Source organism: Chelonia mydas, chromosome 4 (assembly GCF_015237465.2).
Source record: "Chelonia mydas isolate rCheMyd1 chromosome 4, rCheMyd1.pri.v2, whole genome shotgun sequence".
In the NCBI taxonomy this organism is placed as follows: Eukaryota; Metazoa; Chordata; order Testudines; family Cheloniidae; genus Chelonia; species Chelonia mydas.
In genome coordinates this window covers 86,467,550-86,491,030 of record NC_057852.1, presented here as the reverse complement: position 1 = coordinate 86,491,030, position 23,481 = coordinate 86,467,550, and the positions used below count along the sequence as shown (strand labels likewise).

Below are 23,481 nucleotides of genomic sequence, written 5' to 3'. Positions count from 1 at the left end.
CTTGGTTATACCAGGTGCTTTCCTAGTCATCCCAGATACATGGATTACAGATACAAATATGTTTAATGCTATTTGTCTAATATAACACAGCATATTCAACATAACAGTAAAATGTTAATTTCTGAACAAAGCAAAATTATTATTTGAGCACAAAACAGGGTTTAATGTACTGCATAATGGTGTAGATGTAAATTCTTTGGTTCCTCAATCACATTTAGCAACGTTTTATACAACACTTCATGAAAACATAGGTGCAATTCATTGAAATGGGCTCTGATGCAACACTGACACCCAGACTTAAACCTACCTGAAAAAAAGTTGTTTTTAAAAAAGAAAAAGTAAAGATAGTTAGCAAAATGTTGAGTTGTAAGGAACTGTCCCTTACAACTCTCCTTAGGGAGATTTGTGTTAAACTTGGTTTTACTTAATTTGTCCAGAAATGATGTGGTTGAAGAAGTAAAAAGAACATAAATTACACTAACAAATAGTACTAAATACTGATCCATTGTTAATAGTACTAAGTCCTTTGCTTGTAGAAATTGTCAGTCCTCTCAGAGAGGGCAAACTGCCTCTTGCTTTGAAAGGAAGCATTAGAGTGGCCTCTGCTCAAGAAGCTGTCCTTGACATATACAGTATGGACAACTATCATCTAGTAACTCCTTTTACTTATTTTTAGTAAGATTATGGATAAAGTTGTAGTGAGACACTTTCACAGTATCTAGATTCTTTTGATCATCTTGACCCTTGTCAAGTTGGGTAAAGACATGACTTTGGCTCAAAAACAGCATTTGTTACAGTAGACAGTTATCTCTTCCATTCTGATATTATAATATCTAATTATCTTCACTAATTGTCTTCAATATTGTTGATCATGGGGTGTTGCTGACTTGCCTCTGGAATGGTGAGGCTCCCCTTCAGTGGCTTTGTTCTTTTCTCCGAGAGATCTCAGTGGATAGTCATGGGCAATTACTCCTCTTCTTGAAGGACTCTTAAATGTGGCGTGAACCAGGGTGGCATTGTGTCACCCCGCCTGTTCAATGTGTACAAGGGGCCATGAGGAAGGTTAAAAAGGGGAGCTTGGGTAGTATGGCACTTTCTATATGCCCATGACACCAAACTGTATATTTGTCTTGTCTGACTTGTACAACAAAGTCATCCATTGCCTCAGACAATGTAAATCGGCCATCCATGGATGAGAGAGAGCTGCTTGTACAAACCAGACAAGACTAAGGTGATGAAGATGAGCTGGGAGAATAAGTTGGAGGAGATGGCAGAAATAATATTAGTTCTTTTTACTGTGGGAGTGCATGAGCCATTTAGTCACCAGAGTTTGCAACTTTAGACCCCACAGCTGTTAGATGACCATATTAAAGTAGTAACCAGGTCGGTTTTTACCCTCTTGGCTTGGTCAGGAGGTTGCCTGAGTGTCAAGTGCAATGCCTGACTTTTGACAGGTGTGACATTAATCATATATTAAGCCACAGGTGCTGGAACGAGGGGTGTTTGGGGTGCTGCTGCACCCCCTGGCTTGAAGTGATTTCCATTATATACAGATTTTACAGTTTGGTTCTATGGTTCTCAGCACCTCCACTATACAAATTGTTCCAGCATCCCTATATTAAGCTTCATCCTCTGCTGCTTCTGGCTGGAGCTGAGTGTTTGCACAATGAATGGGACTTGAAGGTGCCCAGCATTTGGCAGGATCAGGCCCTAATTCAGTATAACCTTCAGGAGTGGCCTCGAAGAATTATGTGCGACACCCTCAAGAGCGCCGGAGACGTGCCCCAAGCAGGGGAAGAGCAAGGGGGGGAAAGAACTACATTTCCCAGTCGCCATTGTGCTGCAGGCCGCTTGTGGTTGGCTGGGGTCCGTGTCCAATCAGCGAGGAAGAGGTGGATAACGGTGCGGCAGGTGCTCTCTGAAGGAGGCTGGGCTGTGGAGGGAGGGAACATGGCGCTGGGTACCAGGGCATCGCGGTGGCTGCTGCACCTGCCGGCCGGGAGTTGCCTCCTGCTGCTGCTGCTCTGCGTGCAGCTCGGGGGCGGACAGAAGAAGAAGGAGGTAGAACCGTTCGCTCCTCTCCGGCGAGCTCCGACCGGGGTGGGGAGCAGGCTGGGGATGTCCTGCAGCGTTCCCCCCCCCCCACGCCCCGGCCCTATGAGCCCCATGACCAGGCGCGGCCCAGCCGGGGAATGGGGGTCGGGGAGGGGACTCGTTCACGTGACTCAGCCGCGCTCTCCCCTCCCGGGCTCTCCCCTTGCGTTGCAGGATGGGCTGTTCCCTCCCCTGGGCTCTGGGGGTTCCCTCTGCCCCGCCACCTTCCTTCCCCCACAGCGCCGGGGTCTCTGCACGCTGCCATTCGTGCCCCATCGCCGCCAGGGTCCGCAGCCCGGACGCACTTGCGTGGGTGAGCCCCCCGGTCCTTCCCACCTTGCTGGAGGCGCTGACACCAGGGCGTGGATTGCTCCCCAGCCTGGATGGCTTCCTCTCCCCCCGCTGTAGGGACATGCAAATTGCTGATCCACCACACTCATTCTAGCTGTGGCAATGCCACCTTAAACTTGCCTGTTAATATACTGGCAAAACAGGCCTCTCTCAAAAGACTTAATTACGTGTAAATCGATAACTGACACATCTCCGGATTAATTGCAGTAGAATGTTGGATAATTTTGATTTTACTTTACATTCACAATATTGAAGTTTTATCTTGTTACACCATTTCACCCTGTGTTTGCCTCAAAAGAAATCCTGTCCATTTGAATTTGGCCCTAAATGTAGTTTTTGAATAAATAAAGTCAATGGGCATGGTTCTATATGCATTTTTCCCAATTAAAACACCTTTACAAACAGCAGAGGAGGTCTGGCTTTACACTGTTTGTTTGGGCTATTGCAGGAGACTCTAATGTGAAATTAAGTAGGCCTAGTTGTATGAACAATGAAATTGAATGGTATATGTTTGTTGTTAGACTGAAAGTAATGCCAACAGACAAACATAGAAACAACCACAGTGTGCCTGTGTGTACCCTGAATCTCAGTTCTAAAGATCAAAGAAATACTTGTAAACTTATTGAAGACTGGGGGGGGGGGGGGGGGGGGGAGAGAGGTAGGAGATTAAAAAACAAAATAGTAAAACCAAAACCAATTTAACAATTTAGATTATTCAAATTAAATGCAAGTCACATTACTCATGATATTTGTTTGCTGTCTGTCTTTCACTTAGGAAAATTTTAAAATATTCAGTTTAATTTTTGCTTGTTAGCTTGTGGTCAAATTCAGTTTAGGTTTTCTCACTCACTAGTAGAGTGCAAACACCGGAAGAATTTTTTGTGTTAAAGTTTCCATTTAAATTTCAAAAAGCAAATGGTAATTCTGCCTTAAGTAATCATGACCTACTGTGACATTTTAGCTTTACTCTTTGAGATTTATGGTTTTAATTATGGAACTCAACGGGTGCCTTGCTTTTTTTGTTGGTTTGTTTGACTGCTACCAAAAAACTCATGACTTTGTTTTGAAAATCCAGTTTTGTTAACAAATCAGTTGTTTGAATTATTTGTTCAAACAAATGGGAGAGGTCTCAAGAAAAGTTTTTCTCCCTCCTCCTGCTCAAGGGATTACCACAGGATGTTTCTTGAGTGCTAAACATCAATTCCACAAAAAAACAATTTCTCTCTCATCTCTTACTTTCTTACATGGCATATTTGGTAACATTCTGCTTTTTCATGTAATCATATGAGCTCTTTACAGAGCTCTCAATCCTAATGGAAATCGTGTTTACACTAGTAGAAAGAAATTTCTCTGATTCTGTATTGTACACATATGAAGCCAGATGCTGTTCTCTTTACACTAGTATAAATCTGGGTTACTTCTATTGTAAACAATAGGGTTACACCTACTTTACCTTGGTGTAACTGAAACTAAAATCTAGTTCATGGTATATATTTTGAGTAGAAAGGTCCAGAGGAGAATGAGAGGCTAAAGAGAAAAATGAGGGAGGGAGTGAAAGTGGGCATGAGGGAGATGGATGTCACTAGGGCAGGTTGAGGGACTAGAGAATCTGCATCTGATTGGAGAAAATTGTAGGAGAAAGGGAAGCTGATGGGGGAGAGAAGGTTATATATAGTATTTTTGTCAAATCCTGTGCAGGAACTATGGTTAAGGACTATAGACCTAAATTTGAGAATACATGAACTTTAGGCACCCACATCCTTATTCAGGAATTGAAATAAGTAGTGTCATTTTCCAAGCTTTTTGACTATGTTCTCCTTTGCTTCAGTCATCACTACTCAGTAAGCATACATTTAGTTTTTGAGAGCCATATTGTGCTTCACGCAGGCTATGCCTGCCCAAGGGGTAGTAACTCATTAGCCTCTATAGGGAGGCTATTACTTTAATATTCTGTTGGGGAACATGCTTTTCTATTCACTACGTATTCTCTTGTGCTAGAAGCAGGGGGATTGGTCCTTATTGCAATCATTTAAATCTAAGTTATTTGCAGAACTGCTCTGGGAATGCAGTAATTTACTTCAACACATCTCTGTTGCAGCCAAGGAACGTCTGATTAAAAGTGGTACGTGAGCTGTGTTCTCTAACTGTGTGTTTATCTTTGGTTGTTTATATTTTTACTTCAGGACTGGGTGTTCATATTTGGAGCCTACTTCTCTTTGCAGCTGTAGAGCTATTATACAGCTCATGACAGAATCTCTGGGTTTTGTCACTGCTGCTCAACTCTTCTTGCTACTAGACACCATGAACTAGATAGGTTAGCATTACTGTTCCCATGATGGTAACTTTTATTATAGTTGAGAATTGCTTACTGTATACTACTTTTACTGTCATGTTCTTTAATCTAAATAGATATATTAGAGCTGGGTGGAAACTGAATTTTTCATTTCAAGGGGAATGTTGTGAATCTGATTTTTCCTTCTGTTCTGAAATGGAACAAAAGCAAGAACTGAAATGAGATTTAAAAAACAAACAAACAAAACCTGTCATTTCTGATCAATCTAAATGTTTTAATCTGATTTTATTTTATACTGTATATTTAAAATATTTAATGAAATTTGACAGAGATAATTGAAATGTTTCCAAAGTCAAGACATTCCATCTTAAGCTTATCAGAATGCTTTTATTTTTCTTCCAATCTTTCTTTCAAAAATCTTTGCTTGAAATGGACAAATTTAGACAAACATTTAGCCCAGGGCTTCTCAAACTGGGGGTTGGGACCCATTAGGGGGGTCACAAGATTCTTACATGGGGGGGTCGCAGGCTGTCAGTCTCCATTGCAAACCCCACTTTGTCTCCAGCATTTATAATGTTGTTAAATATATAAAACGTGATTTTAATTCATAAGTGGGGTGAGAGGGGGTTTGCATTCAGAGGCTTTCTATGTGAAAGGGGTCACGAGAACAAAAGTTTGAAAAACATTGATTTAGCCTTTGATGAATTGGCATTTTCCAACTGCCACCAAAAATTATCTTGTGGGTAAAGAACTAGACTGGTACTGAAGAGTTCAGTTTTCGTTTTCAGATCATCCATTGATTTCCTGGATGACAAGTCACTCAGACTCTCTGTGCCTCCAGTCCTGTTCCTAATCATCTAGTTTCATTTTGTGTCCCTTTTGTAGACCCTATCTTGTCTGTTTAGAGTATAGACTTTTCAGGGGTGGGATTGTCTCTTAATGAAGTCATATAATGCCCACCACAGTAAGGCCATAATGTATACTAAGGGCTCTCGGCAGTATTGTAATACTACTACTTAGTGTGAAGTAGTATTAATGATGATCAAATTCAGACTCTCCATTTGAAAAGCAGTATCTTTGCTCCTAATAAAGACACTTCACTTTTACGTAAGAATCACTGCTTAACTATAGAATACCATCATGCAATCTTTTCTTTTTGCATCAATTAGTACAATAATACTACATCTACACATGGAGCTAGGAATGTGATTCCCAGCTTGAGTAGAAATACTTGTTTTAGTGCACTAAATATAGTAGTGTATCCGCAGTAGCATGAGCAGTGGCACAGGCTAGCTGCTCTGAGTACAAACTTGCCCAGATCTAGTGCTTAATTTGTAATGGAAGAGGTGCTGAGGCTCAAGCAATTTTTTTTACTTACATAACTGATGCAGCAAGCCCAAAGGTGCCGGGGCTATGAACAGCCAAGCATAGAGGTGCTGGGGCTCAGCCTTGGCACAAATTAAGCACTGCCCAGACCTCATAAGTACATATTCAGGGCTGCTGCATGCTGCTGCCTGTGCTACTGAGGCTACACTAATATTTTTAGCGTGCTAGCTTGACTATGCCTGCTCGAGCTGGGAACTGCTCTTAGATCCAAGTGTAGTCATTAGCTCAGATTCAGTCATTGCTCAGATTGTTGTTGCTTTTGTCTTCAGAAGAGCATGTGGAACTTCTTCCTTTTTCACCATAATGTTACTACCACTTTTCTGTTGCTGTTGGGCATTACTGATCTTGAAAGATCTCTCCTGTATATCAGTGTAACTGCAAGCTTTGGAAACAGAAGACTTTTCTATAAAAGTTTGGGTCATCAAGTATTGCGTTCTTGTTCTGTGAGTGGTGTTTACAATATCATAAGTTGCTATGTTGGATTCCTGTAGCTATACAGTATTGGAAGCTATGGCATTGGCTATTATGTATTTTCTTTACAACTGCAAAGATAATTTGAGTGCTTTGTGGAGTGCATGGTGTGAATTAAAGGACTTTGCTTGTGTTTGTCAAGCTTTTCAGTGGAACGCTCTGTAGGCTTATATGAAAAATTAAAGGTAAGTACTAGGAGGTAAAAAGAACAAGTAGCCTGAAAATGGTATATGAAGCATATGAGGGTATACAAGTGTGGTAACTGCAGTATCTGTCCCTTCTCTTCTGGTAGCAACCATCTGTGGAAACGGACTACAAACAGTGGAGAACTAAAGCTGTGGATAAGATGGTAGATAAGTGAGATAGGAAGGAGGGGTATGATGAATATGGAGAGCTGTTTACATATTTTTATGGACAGAGTTGTCATTTTAAGTACAGGATATAAATTGCTGTTGAAAACGTGATGGGGGAGGGCTCTATTCAGTGTGTTAGTCCCCTCCACCCAACTTTCTGTTCAGCATTTGAATCTAGCTTTAACATTTGTGGAACTTTTTTGATTTGATATGGCTTTATTAACCCAGCAGGTGAGGGTGGGGGGGAATCCAGTTCTACCAACCCCAGATGCTCAAATGGGTCCCTGAAAAATCAAATGATTGGGTTAAATCATGAGGTTCTATTTATTGATTGCTTGATTTGGCTTTTATTTCCCTTTGAGCCTTTAGAGTACACTTGAGTTATGTTTTCTTGCTTTTCTCCAGATTTTTCTCTTGAGAGCTAGATTTTTTTTTTTTAAATAAATGGAAACTAAGATTCTCTAATTGCAAAAATCCAGGAGCTGGGGCTTTAAGAAAAACAACAAATATTGTGAGACTTACATACACATACATGCTCCCTATCTCCTCGTTCTCTGTTATAGCTAGTATACATCATGTAGCAGTGCATTGCATTTAAAAAAAAAAAAACAGGGAATCTGGTCCAAAATACAGCATGTGCCTAACACTATTAAAGTCAGTCATTGCTGGTTTAATATCTCTTTCCTCTCACCCCCCCATCTCTCCTACCCAGCTCACTTAACTGTACTACAGATTACTGTTGTTCACTGTTGGTCAGGGCACCAGTGCAGGAGGCTGAATGAATTGCAGTAAGCCTAAAAAGCTTAAGGCCCCCTTCTTTAAATTGTTTGAGTAAAGCACAAAAGTTTGCAGGATCTGGGTATCTCCTTATACAGAAACCAGATGAGTAATTGTGCTTGCTTCTTCAGTTCTTCTACTGAACAAATATTGACTTTGCTCTATTTTTATTCCTGAATGAAAATAATCATGTGAGTCTTAGCTGGGGTCCTTCAACTCCTAGTGCTTCCTCCAGGAAAAATATTTATGGTTCTCTGTGTTGCCTAGCCCCAAAGAAAAATCCCTTTAAACCGTGTCCTTTGTTTCATCCCAGTACTTGCAGTTTGAAGGATTGGGTGCAGTAGATAGCTTAAGCTATCTTCTGTCCAGTACAAGAGCAGAGGGGAAAAGGATTTTTGTTTTAAGATGGATATTCCTTTTCTTTCAGAGGGATGGGTGGCAGGGAATCAGTCTCTTGACAGTTGGGAGGGACAGGGCGAGGAGAAGGTAAGGAAATGACTTCTTACCATTCCATGAATGGAATTGCTGATTTCCCCTAATCTAAAGAGAGAGATTTGTATTAGCTATGCAGAAATACTGTAGTAATGTAAAGCTCAATGAAATAGCAAAAGAGTCCTCCCTCCCTCCCACCTACTGATGAAGATAATGCTCAGAAGTGCTTTTGCTTATTGTTGTTCATGTTTAATATTCACTAAACATGGTCTGGTCCTGATACTTTTTTCAGTTCCTTTGTACTGTGGAAGGTACGAATATGGCTATTTGATGAAGCGTCACTGTAGGCTGTTTTCCTAAAGGTTATTTTTGCTTGTCATTGTCCATAGAAAATATTGCCATTCCTAAGGATGTGGTTGGTAGTCTGATTTCTGAATTAGCCCATCCTGCATACATTATTTTGCCAGAATTCTTTTGGAGTAAGTGGATTAAAGTAATGCTATCCCCTGGCTCTGTCCGAAAATCCTTCAAGTTCTACATGTAAGATGCAGTATTTAGTTAAAACAGTAGCAACTGAAGTTTTGTTTTAAGGCAGGCAGTTAAAATACGGTACTTCTGCAAGGAAGAACCTTCCTGTTGTGTACTTAGTAAGCAGCCTGAACATAAAATTCCATCTTTTACCTTAGTCCCAGCTGTGGTAGACTAGCAGGCTTATTAGGACAACTCTCGGAACAAGTTTGGTTCCGCACCCTGGGCTCTTGTTCCCCCTTAACTCTGTGAAGAGCGCACTCAGCTTCTCCAGCTCCTGGGTACACACCTTTTCAAGCCTCCTTCCCTCAACTTATGAGTTTTGTTATTTTTACCATCACATCATCCCTTCTCACCCTTTTGCATCTGGAGCTCATAAAAGATCAACTTAACCTTGCTGCTTTTTGCCTTCTTATTTGAGTACAGGATATGAAGTAAAGAATGCTTAGAGCAGCCTGGCAGCACTCATGTAATTAGATTGCTGAAACTTTGTTTCTGCTCCAGATGTCTCCATTTGGCAGCATCACTGCCACAGACAGATGAGCAACTTAATTGATCTTTCCTACCACTCTGCTCTACAACCATTTATGCAGCACTTCCTATGTACGTATATGAAAAATACGGATTGTATCTGCTCCAGTACTAAATGCTATGGCTAAATCTTATTTAGATGGATTAAACTGCATAGCCATAGGGAAAAAGTGTATGTTTATTGGATGACTTACTGCTTAGAGGCTTCAAGATTTAATATCATTTGAACAGAACTATTTATTAGTATGAAAGTTGCATTTCATTGAGTAAAGTTACATTTTATTTTGGTAACAAGTTTGACTGTATGCTTTGTGGACCCCTTTACTGAGATCTAAGATAATTTAGGTAGGCATGAGGGGATTAGACTTTTCTTTATGTACAGTTCATTGGTTTTCTGCCTTCTGTAGCCTCTTGTGAATTTAATCTTTGTTTTTTTCACGGTGAAATTTTACAATGATGAGGTGACATGATGAAGTTAAGTATTAAACTACATTTGGACTAACTCTGTGTACAGTGGTCCTCAAAGCAGAATTTGAAGTGGCTGAAGTCCTATTTTTGCATGTTATTATCATCATACAGCAAGTCTGCTATACCCAAACAAATACATTAGTACTTCTATCGTGCTGAATTAATTAGTTCTTGTATGGAAGAGCTAGAATACTAACTGGCAATACTTTGGTCACATTAAGGAATCCTATAAAGTAGAGATGGAGAAGTCTGACTTCTCTCCCAATGCAGACTTGTTCGGAACATTATTTTCTCTAGTGTCTTGTGTAGTCTGTTTTTATGATTGCTGAAGTGATGAGGCTTCCATCATTCTCAGTTGGGCTGGTCTCCAATCTTTAGAACTTACTAGTGGGACTTTATTTTTCTTGCCCATTAACACCATTTTGGAATACCTTGAAATCTGCTTCCTTTGTTTAAATGGTTGTGGTTCTTAACCTTGCAATTTCCCTAGCCCATCACTTTTCTTAGTCTTTTTTTCTTCAAATTCTCATACAATGTATTACCGTCTTTGTAGTACAGAGGGGCTGAAAACTGAACCCAGTAATTTTTGGTGTGATCTCACTCATGCTACAGAAATGCAATATTACTTCCTTATTTTATGACCTAATACATGTGTATATGCAATTCATAATCATACTAGTTTATTTGATTATATGTTGCTATAAGAGAGTATAGAAGACCCCATCTCTCTTTCACAAATACAGGAAGTCAGGCTCACATAGGGAGGGGCCATAGAAGCAAGTGTCCCAGGAACAGGAAGTTGAGCTTTATCTTCCACCTTTGTTTCTAATCTCAAAGTTGCTGTTTAATTAATGTCCCCTGAGTGGTATCTGCAAAACTCCTAAGTTGATAGTAGTGCGGTTTGTTCACTCTTCTAGATTACTAATGAAGGTGTTCAATAAAACTGAATTTAGTTCCAGTCCCTGCACTTAAGTTTTTTTTCTTCTCTCTGCAAGTTTTAATAAATGAGTGCTCTGATCCAAGCCAACGTGATTGTATTTACAAAGTGAGATTTTTTTTTCTTAATGAATATAGCAAAAAATTTCACTGATGTATGGAGATATTTCATCTACTACTTTCCCTTCTAATAACTTTGTAGGGGGAAAGTGCCCAGTTTATTTGGCCCGACTGTGGCATTCACAATCTTTTCCATGGCTGTTCCTTTGGGATGTATTATTTTTGCAAATCCTGACATATATTGTTGTCTTAAAATTGAATGATCTTTCTAGGGATTGTAATTTGGTTACTATATAATTGCTAGATCACTCTTTAAAAACTTCTAAAAAATGTTGGTAACACCTTTATAGGCTTAGCAGAATTCTATTTTTACTTATGTTTGGACAATATCAATGTTTTTTTTAATAACTTAATTTTTCTGTTTTAAATTTTCAGTTGCAGGAAGTTATACAAGGTTCAGACAATAATTTAATGACAGATGTTGAGATTCAAAAAGTTAAAGCTTTATAACCATAACATCCACAAATTGTCAACGTCACATGTCAATATACAAAGTAAATAGCTTAGTTTGATTGAAAGTTATCAAGCAGCATCTTTCTTACTTTACCTATCTATACATTTCAATTATTGTGAATGAAAATATTTTTATCTGTTTGTGTGTGTTGTGACAAAGCTCTGTCCTTGCCTCCATGGGTCCCGCGTTTCCTGGTGGATTTCGCTAGCCTCAGAGGCTCACTGTGACCCTCCACATAACCCTTCTCTCTCTAGAGACAAGGGTCACAGTCTAGTGAGCCATTTTCATCATAAGCCAGCGAGGGAGGTGAGGAGAAGTTATCCTTCCTTGCACAATCTCTGTTGTCTCCCAGTCTCAGGGATTAATCAGGGGACAAAGGTGGGGGGCATGGAGCCCGGGCCCACCCTCTACTCCAGGCTCCAGCCTAGGGACCCTAATAGTATCAGCTATGGTAGCTGACCTTTTAGAAACATGACATGTACAATTCCCTGGGCTACTTCCCCCACAGTAGCCCTTACTTTGTCAAGCTCCACTTCACCTTTATCTCAGGGCCTTCTTCCTTGTGCCTGATATGGTGTGTACTACTCAGTCTCTCTAACAGCACAACTTCCTCCCACAGCTCCTGACATGCACACCCACCTGACTAACTGGGAGGCTTTTAACTAGCTTCAGCCAGCCCCTGATTGGCTTCAGGTGTCCCAATCAACCTAGCCTTCTCCCTGCCTTCTGGAAAGTTCTTAATTGGCCCCAGGTGTCTTAATTGACCTGGAGCAGCTTCCATTTCACTTAACCTGGTACCAGGGATTTGTTTAGCCTGGAGCTAATATGTTTCCCACTACTTTTCCATAGCCATCTGGCCTTGCCCTGTCACAGTATGTACAGAGAAATCAATGTTTGCCGACATTTACCAATTAAAAAAATTAATCCTTCCAAGCCTACTCATTTTTGCTTTTTCGTAGTTTTTACAAAATCCCTTCCCTCTTTTTCATGACTGTGCAAAAATAATTGATAGCTGCTCAGTAAATTCATTAGGTAGTTCCCTTAACACGGCATCTCATAAGGTACAGACTTACGTATACAGTCTCTTCAAATATTTTCTTACCTGTTTCCTATCAATAGTAGGAAGGGGCCTAAACCTAAAATTAGGATCTGAATCCAGAGCTGAGCTTTCAAAGAAGAGGCATTTCCTGGCATTTGGCTTGAGCTAATCAATAACTATCTACTAGTGCAAGGATGTCCTTGTTTCTCTTTTTGTCAGGTCTTTTTTTTAAAAAAAAGAAAATTGGATCTTTAAGCGGTTGTTCAGTACTTAGCTACTTTGATCACCATACATCTTCCTTCATAGTTATAATAGGCCTTCTTTCTCTCTCCTATTGCCTCCCTCCTGCCTAAGACTGCCAAAATATTTGTGGAATCCTTTCTTATTCCTTTTCATCTCTTTGGCTAGCACAAACTCATTGTGGTTCTCATTTTCTCCCATTATCTCTTCCTTGTAAACTGTAACTAAATCTGAATATACTTCTAGTTCCGGTACAGATTCATATATAAACATAAATATTTAAGGAATCTCTGTTATGACTGCTGTTCTGTTTTATTTTGTTTCTGGGTTTGGGGGTATTTTTTGCATATTTCTGATGAAGGTTTCTTATAAATCTGTAACAGACTATGGAGAAGAAGTTCCCAAACTCTGGTACAGGAGATTGATGTTCCATCAGTTCACATAAAAATATATATATATTTTAGAAGGTGGTTTATAAATCAGTAAAGTTTGGGAGATGCTGATCGAGAAAATTGGTTGCTTCAAGGGAGATTACATGCCATACAGTGTTGGAGGGAGCAGTGGGGAGGAAGAAGAAACAATGGCTAAACTACATTGAGGAGGTGAATGTTGTGATGTACGAATTGTGAGTCTTCAGAAAATTGCTCAAAGGCCATTTACCCTCAAATTAAGTGCTTGAATATGTGCAGTGACATCTTCTTTTTATTGAAATAGACAGTGTATACTCCTGTCTATGCATCCTAAAAGATCTAGAACTTAGCATAATATTCTGTTAACAGCTCTAGTTGCAGTGTTGTGATTAGTATAAGCCTTATATATGTGGATCTGGCTACAAAAAACAGCATCCTCTAAGATTCCCCACATTCTAATGCAACATTTGGTCTGGTGATTTAAATGTGGATTCCGACTGCGTCTTCCCTGGACAAGAGGAACTTTTGAAGAACAGCTTGACAGCCACTTGGTAAAACAGAACATGAACTTGGGGGAAGATGAGGGCATTTTCCCCAAAACTGGATATGTCACAGAGGCAGTGCATAGGGGGAGTGCTCAGATTTCTCCCTTAGCCCTGCTTCCTCCCGTGGAGTAATGTTGTGTGGAGGAGGGCACTCTGTCTGCTGGTCAGTTTGCCCATGTGGGCTGTGTAAGGGGAGGGCAGGGAGCAGCTTCTGTTGACTCACTGCACAGACTATGTGGGTAAACTGACCAGCAGACACACAGCATCTGGTATTGCTGCTTGCCCACCTCCCCATCAGACCCCTTGGGGAGCATGACGGAAGCTTGCTGCAGGGAGCCAGTCAGGTGTTCTCTGCTAGCTTTTTGGTTTCCCCCTCATGGTTTGTGTAAGGGGAGGGTAGGAAAGCAGGGACCCAGCAGAGCCAGGTGGCAGAGCTGCTTTCCAAGAGTCTGTGCATTGTACAGCCCAGGTGAGTGAGTGATTTAGTCCTGGGGGAATTGGAATTAGAATTCTGGTCAGTTCAGCTGCTGGGGGGAGAAGAATAGGACTTCCTCTTCCCCTGGAGCAGCTGGGGTTGGGTCAGACCCAGACCCAGGAACCTCCCTAGCTGCAGGAAGCTCTGTACCCCTTCCCCACTTCCTGCCCCATCACTCCTCAGCCTCAGGTGGGAGTGTCACTGCATGGGCAACTGCCCCCCCACCCTGTCCACCCAACCTCCTTGCATTTGGAGCCCATTCCACACCCAGAACCTCTTCCACTGAGCCCTCTGCATTCAGACTTCCCTCAGCAAGCCCCCACCCACGCACTTGAATCCCTGCATCCAGAGCCCCATCCTCCCACATAGGGATTCACCTGCTTCACCTCACGACCCCACCCCTTGCCCTTCCAAATATAGAAGTCAAACTACACCTATGAACATGGAGAAGCACTGGTGACTACTCTGAAGAATCAATTTGTTCCTGAGAGGTGAAATAAGTAAAGGGGGATAGAGGAACAGAAAACTATTAAAAAATGGACTTTGGGGATGAAGACATAAGGATTTTTCAGGGACCCTCATTTAGACTAGTTTTCATTGGTTAGGCAAAATGAGGGTATTCCCTTGCAAACTGCACCCCAGAATCTCACACATAGCTATCTAATCTATCTATCAAATTGTTTTCTTTGTACTCCCAGCAATCAGATTTCAGTAGAATTTGGGGAAGGCATTAATTGGATAATATGACATTAACTGCAGTGTTTTACTTTTTCCACATTTGTCACAATAGTTAGAACTTCAATTAGAGGCAGATCTGTTGTACCTTTCTGACTTTATTTGCAAAAGACGCTAAAAAGATTTTCAGCCCCTATTTATACTGTCATTGAACCTTCAGAAAGCTTTCTTGCTATCTATGGATCAAGTAGTAGGGCATTGCGAAAAATCAGTGCAAAGCAGATTGATTTTCTTGGTGATGGATGACTAATGTTGATAAGATAGCTTCTTATCTGCAAACAACCATGTGTCTTAAAGAGAACTTCTGCTACTGACATATAAACGTGTATAAACTCCATTATAAACTTTCTACTGCACCTCTCCTCTTCCATGCTCATTAGGGACCAGATTTTGCCACCCTCGTGCTGAATAGTAGCTTGTTCCATGAGTAGTTCCACTGAAGTCCATTTTGGAGTAAGAGTTGTACAATCTGGTCCTACGAAAATCCACACAGGACTCCTGGTCTTTCTGCAAGGTGCTGATTTGAGTTTGGGGGCAAAGACTAAAGGAGTTTTGCAATGGGTTGACTTGTGACCTTGACTGTGCAGGTAAATTAACAAAGCAGAGTGCCATTAAAAAGGGGCAAAACCAACATAACAGGAAATGAATAGCTTTAAAAATGTTTTTACATTGCATTACTCTAATTGCATTAAATATAGACTCATTTAGCAGCATTACCAACTTCAGAATATTTGTGCTAGATCAAGGCATTCCATTTAAAATTAAACTTTTTTTAAGGGATATCATTTTGAAAGAACTATACAGTAGTAACCTTTTCTTTAAGAAATGTAAAATTATCTTGCTCTATTTTTCTACTAGATTTAAATCTTCAGAGTTAGGAGGGAAAACAATTACATTTTGAGGGTGGAATTTTCAGAAGCATCTAAGTGATTTAGGGGCATAAATACTATTGAATGTTAATGAAACTTTTGAGCTTCTAAGTCACTTAGAGGCTTTTCAGAATTCCACCTAAAGTTCATCTGATAACTTTTTTCCTTACTTAGGATGCACTGGAAAGAAAATGGAGTACTCCAGACATCAATGCTAAGAGTGGTGTGGCTTAACTTTGAGATCACTTTCATGTCTGTAAGTGGTATCTTCATCAGATGTACCTAGATTGTATGTTGTTGAGATATATGTATAACTCCATCCAAAGAGCTGTGTCCATATTCATTGTTTCTGTTCCTTCTTTCTTTCTCTTGAAGAACAGAGGACACTTCTCTAAATATTTCCATTTTCAATTGGTAGTAGTTCATCCACCAAACAATCTTCAGTCTTGCATTGTAACCTTTCCCCAACCCTCATTAGGGATCCTTTTCATGAGAACTTGATAGAATTAGAAGTTTGTTCAATATTAGTTGGGTGCCATAGTGGAACTCCTTAAGAGTTTTGAGGGAAGGGATTTTATTTCATTGTATTTACTTTTTGATCCCAAAGAGAGAGAGGCCTGTGAACCATTCCAGACCTTCAACAGCTCATCAATTTAATCAGAAACTTCAAAATTCCATATGCTTACTCTAGTCTCAACCATATCCTCATCCACCTAAGACTGGTTTGGTTCAACTTACAGAATGCATATTTTCACATCTTAGTGAGGTCTTCACATGGAAAATAACGGTGGCTTATTGTGGGAGGAAATAATGACTAGTCTTTCCATTTGGACTGTCTGTGGCACCTTGAGGATACATAAAAGTACCTAGGTGTTGTAAAGCTGAGTGCAAAAAGACAGTGCTCACAAGCTGTCTTTTGTAGGAGGCCTGATTCTACAAGTATGGCCAGAGCCCTGCAGGGGAGAAGGTGGGAGAATGCCTACTTTGAAAATGAAGCTGGAGCTTTAGCTTGCACAAGGGCTCTGAGCAGCTCATTAGTTGTGTGGCAGCATAAGATCTTAGGCAGCTTTGCACAAGCCTATTGGTGGAAACTTTGCCACCTGCAGAGTTATGTGGCAGCTGAGCTGTGGCTTTGGGGATATCGAGGCACCTAAGTATCTCTGTGAATCTAGTTTAAAGTGTCTTTCACATTGAGATGTTAGAGTATCCGTGACTATCCTTATTTGGACAATTCACAGAAATGAAGCAACCTCAAAAGGTGATCTTGTTCAACCCCATGTTCTGAGGCCATTCCTGACAGGTGTGTGTTTGTGGAATCCCCATCATTGGAGGTTTCTAAGAACAGGTTAGACAATCTCCCTTGGAAGCCTATATGAGAACTTAACTACCCTTATGTTTAGAAAGCTTTTCCTAATATCTAACCTAAATCGCCCATGCTGCAAACTAAGCTAATTCACTTCTTATTCTGCCCTTAGTGGATGAGGAGAACAATTGATCATGATCCTCGTATTAAGGGCTCTTATAAAATGAAGACTGTTGTGAGTCCCTCCAAGCCTCCTCTTTCTCCCTCCCCCCACCCTCCGCCCGGTCATCTTTTTCTCAAGACTAAATATGATCAGTTCTTTCATGCTCTTGTATGTTAGGTTTTCAAAGCTTTTATAATGTTTGTTGCTTTCTTCTGGGACACCCTCTAATTTGTTCACATCTTTCTTAAAGCGTGCTGTTCAAAACTGGACAAAGTACTCCAGTTAAGGCCTCACCAATGCCAAGTAGAGAGGAACAATTAGCCCCATGTCTTACATAGGATATTCCTGTTAGAATCATAGAAGATTAGGGTTGGAAGAGACCTCAGGAGGATATCTAGTCCAACCCCCTGCTCACAGGACCAAACCCAACTAAATCATCCCAGCCAGGGCTTTGTCAAGCGAGACCATAATTTATATTAATACATGCCAGAATTAATTTTCTTTTTTGCAGTGTATCCTCGCAGTAAGACTTAGCAAAAGCTGTGTCACAAACATGTATGCTGTTCCAAACATTGAAGTTCAAGAAAAACTGGAAGAAATCACAGCTCCATCCAAGTTAATACCGGTTTTATTGGGGCAGTTCTGGATTCCATAAAGGTATTTCAAAATTCTTAACTATAGAAGTACTACAGGAAAACAAGTGTTAAACAGTAATGGTCTTCCTCAAACTGATGGTCCTTAAGGCTTTGACAACCAATCAGTATTCTTGTATGCAGAACTAAAATTGGGACTTCTGTAACACTGGATACCAATATGCTGTATAACAAATATAGACAGCACATTTATGAAATCAGCACTGCCTAAATTTGTCTTCCTGTTTTTCAAAGGAGTTGTATTAAACCTTTAAGCTCATTGCAAGAATGACAATTCATGGTCATTGGAATGTCTAAAATATCTCCATATAGACTTCCCAGGGTTCAGAGTGATACTTTACGCTCTCAAGTCCTTTTTCTCCCATCTACAGGACAGAATGGTTAAAGTAGTTTACTATCAATATGACCGTGATATTTCACATGAACAAGAAGGGGAACGCATTACAGCCAGCTGTACAAAGTGGTGGTGGCTTTGTGGGAATGATGTATAGTACAACAAATTTATCCTGTAATTCTCCACCTTTGTGGGCAAGCACAATACTGGATGACCGTCTGACCCAAGATCTGTATGAGTGGTCACTCAAGAATTATACAGCAAATAGCATCTCCCTGTGTAGATAGAGCTATTTGCAGCAAGACACAACTCCAACTATCAGGTTTTGCTCCAGAGTAGAACACAGCCAGTCCATCTCTGATGTGTGTTCTAGTCTGGGACATAGGTCTCATATGCATTCCATCTAGTTCTTCTAATCCAGGGATTTCTCAAGAAAATCAAACAAAAAGCTAAGTATAATTCAGTTACCCCAGTTTGGGTGAGACAAGATTGGCAAACAGATCTACTATAGCCATAGGTTTGTTTATGTCTCCCTGCAATACTGAACTGACAGACTCAGCAGGGAAGTCAGATTTGTTCTCTGGAATCATAGAATCATAGAATATCAGGGTTGGAAGGGACCTCAGGAGGTCATCTATTCCAACTCCCTGCTCAAAGCAGGACCAATCCCCAACTAAATTATCCCAGCCAGGGCTTTGGCAAGCCTGACCTTAAAAATATCTGAGGAAGGAGATTCCACCACCTCCCTAGGTAACGCATTCCAGTGTTTCACCACCCTCCTAGTGAAAAAGTTTTTCCTAATATCCAACCTAAATCTCCCCCCACTGCAACTTGAGACCATTACTCCTTGTTCTGTCATCCACTACCACTGAGAACAGTCTAGATCCATCCTCTTTGGAACCCCCTTTCAGGTAGTTGAAAGCAGCTATCAAATCCCCCCTCATTCTTCTCTTCCGCACGCTAAACAATCCCAGTTCCCTCAGCCTCTCCTCATAAGTCATGTGTTTCAGTCCCCTAATCATTTTTGTTGCCCTCCGCTGGACTCTCTCCAATTTTTCCACATCCTTCTTGTAGTGTGGGGCCCAAAACTGGACACAGTACTCCAGATGAGGCCTCACCAGTGTCGAATGGAGGGGAACGATCACGTCCCTCGATCTGCTGGCAATGCCCCTACATATACATCCCAAAATGCCATTGGCCTTCTTGGCAACAACGGCACACTGTTGACTCATATCCAGCTTCTCGTCCACTGTAACCCCTAGGTCCTTTTCTGCAGAACTGCTGCCGAGCCACTCGGTCCCTAGTCTGTAGCGGTGCATGAGATTCTTCCGTCCTAAGTGCAGGACCCTGCGCTTGTCCTTGTTGAACCTCATCAGATTTCTTTTGGCCCAATCCTCTAATTTGTCTAGGTCCCTCTGTATCCTATCCCTACCCTTCAGCGTATCTACCTCTCCTCCCAGTTTAGTGTCATCTGCAAACTTGCTGAGGGTGCAATCCACACCATCCTCCAGATCATTTATAAGATATTGAACAAAACCAGCCCGAGGACCGACCCTTGGGGCACTCCACTTGATACAGGCTGCCAACTAGACATGGAGCCATTTTTCACTACCCGTTGAGCCCGACAATCTAGCCAACTTTCTGTCTACCTTATATTCCATTCATCCAGCCCATACTTCTTTAACTTGCTGGCAAGAATACTGTGGGAGACCGTGTCAAAAGCTTTGCTAAAGTCAAGAAACAAGACATCCACTGCTTTCCCCTCATCCACAGAACCAGTTATCTCATTATAGAAGGCAATTAGATTAGTCAGGCATGACTTGCCCTTGGTGAATCCATGCTGACTGTTCCTGATCACTTTCCTCTCCTCTAAGTGCTTCAGAATTGATTCCTTGAGGACCTGCCCATGATTTTTCCAGGGACTGGGGTGAGGCTGACTGGCGTGTAGTTCCCAGGATCCTCCTTATTCCCTTTTTTAAAGATGGGCACTACAGCGCATCCAGCCCCATGGACGTGTGCTCATCCAGCTTTTCTAAATAGTGCCAAACCACTTCTTTCTCCACAGAGGGCTGGTCACCTCCTCCCGGTGCTGTGCTGCCCAGTGCAGTAGTCTGGGAGCTGACCTTATTCGTGAAGACAGAGGCAAAAAAAGCATTGAGTACATTAGCCTTTTCCACATCCTCTGTCATGAGGTTGCCTCCCTCATTCAGTAAGGGGCCCACACTTTCCTTAACTTCCTTCTTGTTGCTAACATACCTGAAGAAACCCTTCTTGTTACTTTTAATATCTGTTGCTAGCTGCAACTCCAGGTGTGATTTGGCCTTCCTGATTTCACTCCTGCATCCCCGAGCAATATTTTTATACTCTTCCCTGGTCATTTGTCCAATCTTCCACTTCTTGTGGACCCAAACTCTCTCCATTTGACAGGATGGGCCATGGTACTTTGATAGATCTTGAACTGTCCTGGTCAGGAGATGGTTAAACTTTGAAGCAATCAACTCACCTACTCTAAGATCACAAGTGGGAAAAGTGTTTTTTTTTTTTTTTCTCTCTGTGGGCAACTAGCAATACCTAGACACAGCTTCACCTTCTGTTCAATCCATATTGGAGTACTTAATGTGAAATCCTTGGAACTCTTCATATTATTATCAGTAAAAAGGCATCTATCGGCCATCTTGGTTTAACAGATTAGTTGAGCATAAGACTATGCTATTACAAGGTATGCTCTGTTTTAGACTCCTAAGAAGTCCTCCTTTTTTTCACCTCTCTCAAGGTTGGAACCACTCTTGGGTTGCAGCTCCCCTGTCTTCCCACCAGGTAATCAATGATATTTGACACCTGCATGGACCTTTCAAGAAAACCTCTTTCCTGGAGCCTGTGACCAACAGCTGATTGAATTGACTCAAATGTTTTATTATAACAAATATATTGATTGTTCACTCAAAGGTACACACAAACAGAGAAACGGAACAAAACAACAAAAACCTTAGCCTCTTTTTTTTTTTGTCCCCCTCCCCCCCCCCCAAGTTTTTGCTCAGTTCCATTCACTCCAGACTCACTACTTTTGGGCTTGGAGAGAATGCAATAGCACAGTCTGTTTTTGTTTGTCTCAGTTTCACTGCTCGCAGATGCTTCCTGCTTCCTCTTCCTCTCAGCCTCTTTCTTCTCTAGGCATGAGATTTCAACAGTTCAGTGTTGCTTTGACCCTAAGTTCTTGCTTTAAGAAAACAATGTTTAACCTGACTTTTAATTAAGGTTCCATCCCCAGCATCGGACTTGACCAAGCTTGACTGGCTGGATTGCAGTGGAGTCAAAAAACAGGTCCTGGATTGCTGCACAGCTGGATCATCCAGGTGCCTGTTCCCCATCCTCCTCCTCCTCGTCTCCACCTTCCCCTCCTCCCTGTTCATGGTAGAGGCCTGTGACTCCTTGGAGGTATCCATGGTAGTGTGTACAGTGTTGATGCAGTCTTCACCAAGTATGGCATGCAACTTGTTGTAAAAGCAGGAGGTCTGTGGCTCAGCACCAGATTGATTGTTGGCCTCCCTGGCCTTCTGGTAAGCCTGATACATCTCCTTGGCAATCACGCGGCACTGCTGCTGGTCCCTGTCATATCCCTTCCTCCTGCATCCTCTGACCAATCTGATCACAGATCTCAACATTTCTAAGGCTGGATCAGAACTGTGCCTGCAAAGCCTATTCTCCAATATCTCCTGTCTATTCCAGACAGGAGCATATCTGGAATGTGTAGCCAGCATGGTCAGCTGGGAGGATGCTTCAGTAATGGAGAGAGGCTAGGTGTGATTACCAACCCGGTCAATCAGGAAAATGAATTTCAAAAGTTTGCAGGGCTTTAAAGGGGAAGGGTGGCTTCTGGGTTCATGGACCCTGAGCAGTGACGTTCACACTAGTGACCAGTGTTAGGCATTATGGGACAACTGCTGGAGGACTCTTAGGGTAGACAAGAAGTGCACATGTAGATGCTGCGTTACCTATCGACTTCAGCTCAATACCACTTGGGAGATGGTGTTACAGTCAACATAACAGGGCACTTTCATCAATGGGAGACAAATTTAAGTGTAGACACATGCACGGCTATATCGAGGCACAGCAGCTTACATCAACGTACCTTTTAGTGTAGTCCAGGCCTCATTCTTGGGAGTTTGAGAAGCAGCACTTCTGTAGGACAAGCCAGCCTAACCAAACAGATTGTAACATTGTGTAATGTAATGACCCCTTTTGCCACATGGAATGTTGAAGGAGGGTATAGCGGGTATATTGAGTTCAACAATTAAGCAAATTATGCATCTGATCTAGATGCTAGTGTAATGAAAGTGTGAATCAAACACCAAATGACAGACATTCACAAACTACAAATTTGTAGATGGCAGTCAATGGAAGTGGATTTTTCTTTAGCTAGAGTACACTCTAAGCCCTTTTGGAAGAGGATCAGTCAGGCCCATCCTTAAGAGATTGTGGGGCCTGGGGCAGAAGTGAAGTCACTTCTGGGTGGAATTGAAGTCACTTGCGGGACCGACGCTGCCGGGGGTAAGTAGGGGAGGCTGGAGGAGGCGGTGCCTCCCCAACAGTCAGGTGTGGCCCTGCCCACACTCCAACCCCCAGGGCCTCACCTTGTGGGAGCAAAAGAGTGAGTCCTGTATCTGAAGTTTCACTTTTTGTAGTGAATAATCTGACAGTGGTACCACATTGTGGCCTTCAGAGTGTCCCCCTCACACCAATGGAACATCTGACCCAGCTAAGGAGGAGAAAGAATAGGACTTGGGATGACATTTTCAGTGATATCCTACAAGCTAGTGCTGCATTGGACTGAGCACAGGGCCTGGACAATGAACGTTGGGGACACCCTGAAGAGGGAAAGAGTAGCAAGGTGCACAAAAATGAGTGCACATAATGGACGTTCTCAGGCAGTAAACACAGATGCATCAGACTCTGGTTTACTGCAGGTTTAATAATCTGCACTCACCTCCCTCTGCAGCCCATTGAGAACTCAATATCAGGATCTCTGTATATTCCCCTCTTTCAACATTCCATGTGGCATCAGGTGTCACTACACTACCCCTACCACTCCATCCTGGGCGACATTAAAGACAATTACAGCATCACGTAACTGACCTGCAAGGCGAGGGTGGGTGTATATGTAACTGAAATTGATGTAAATATTCTTTATCCTTCCTAAGTTCTGTTCTCTTAAATTAAGATTATTTTTTTAAAACTTAACTGTTTTTGCATTGAATTCTGTTACAAACGAGATGTAGTATTTGAACTAAATTCATCTTTATTAGTTTGTCAGTAACAAACAGATGTTACATTGTGGGGAAAAAATAGGGCTGTCGATTAATTGCAGTTAACTCATGTGATTTAACTCAATTAATAGTGATTAAAAAATTAAGATTAAGATTAATTGCAGTTTTAATTGCGCTATTAAATTTCAGTTGGGATTCTATTAAATATTTGGATGGTTTTTGGATATTGACTTACAACACAGAATACAAAGTGTACA

At 41.5% G+C, this 23,481-nt stretch overlaps 1 protein-coding gene across 3 annotated transcripts in view; it reads left to right on the top strand.

Moving 5' to 3' along the window:
* Positions 1–1,886: 1,886 nt before the first annotated feature.
* TUSC3 (tumor suppressor candidate 3) overlaps positions 1,887–23,481 on the top strand; it is a 286,073-nt gene continuing 264,478 nt past the window's right edge. The window contains exon 1 of one of the 3 annotated variants that reach the window (XM_007067357.3): positions 1,887–2,061. In XM_007067357.3, the coding sequence (XP_007067419.2) occupies positions 1,951–2,061 (111 nt within the window). In that variant the 5' untranslated portion in view covers positions 1,887–1,950. Of the gene's footprint in view, positions 2,101–4,546; positions 4,568–23,481 lie in introns of those variants that run through there. The other 2 variants (XM_043546172.1, XM_043546173.1) reach the window with 2 other exon arrangements.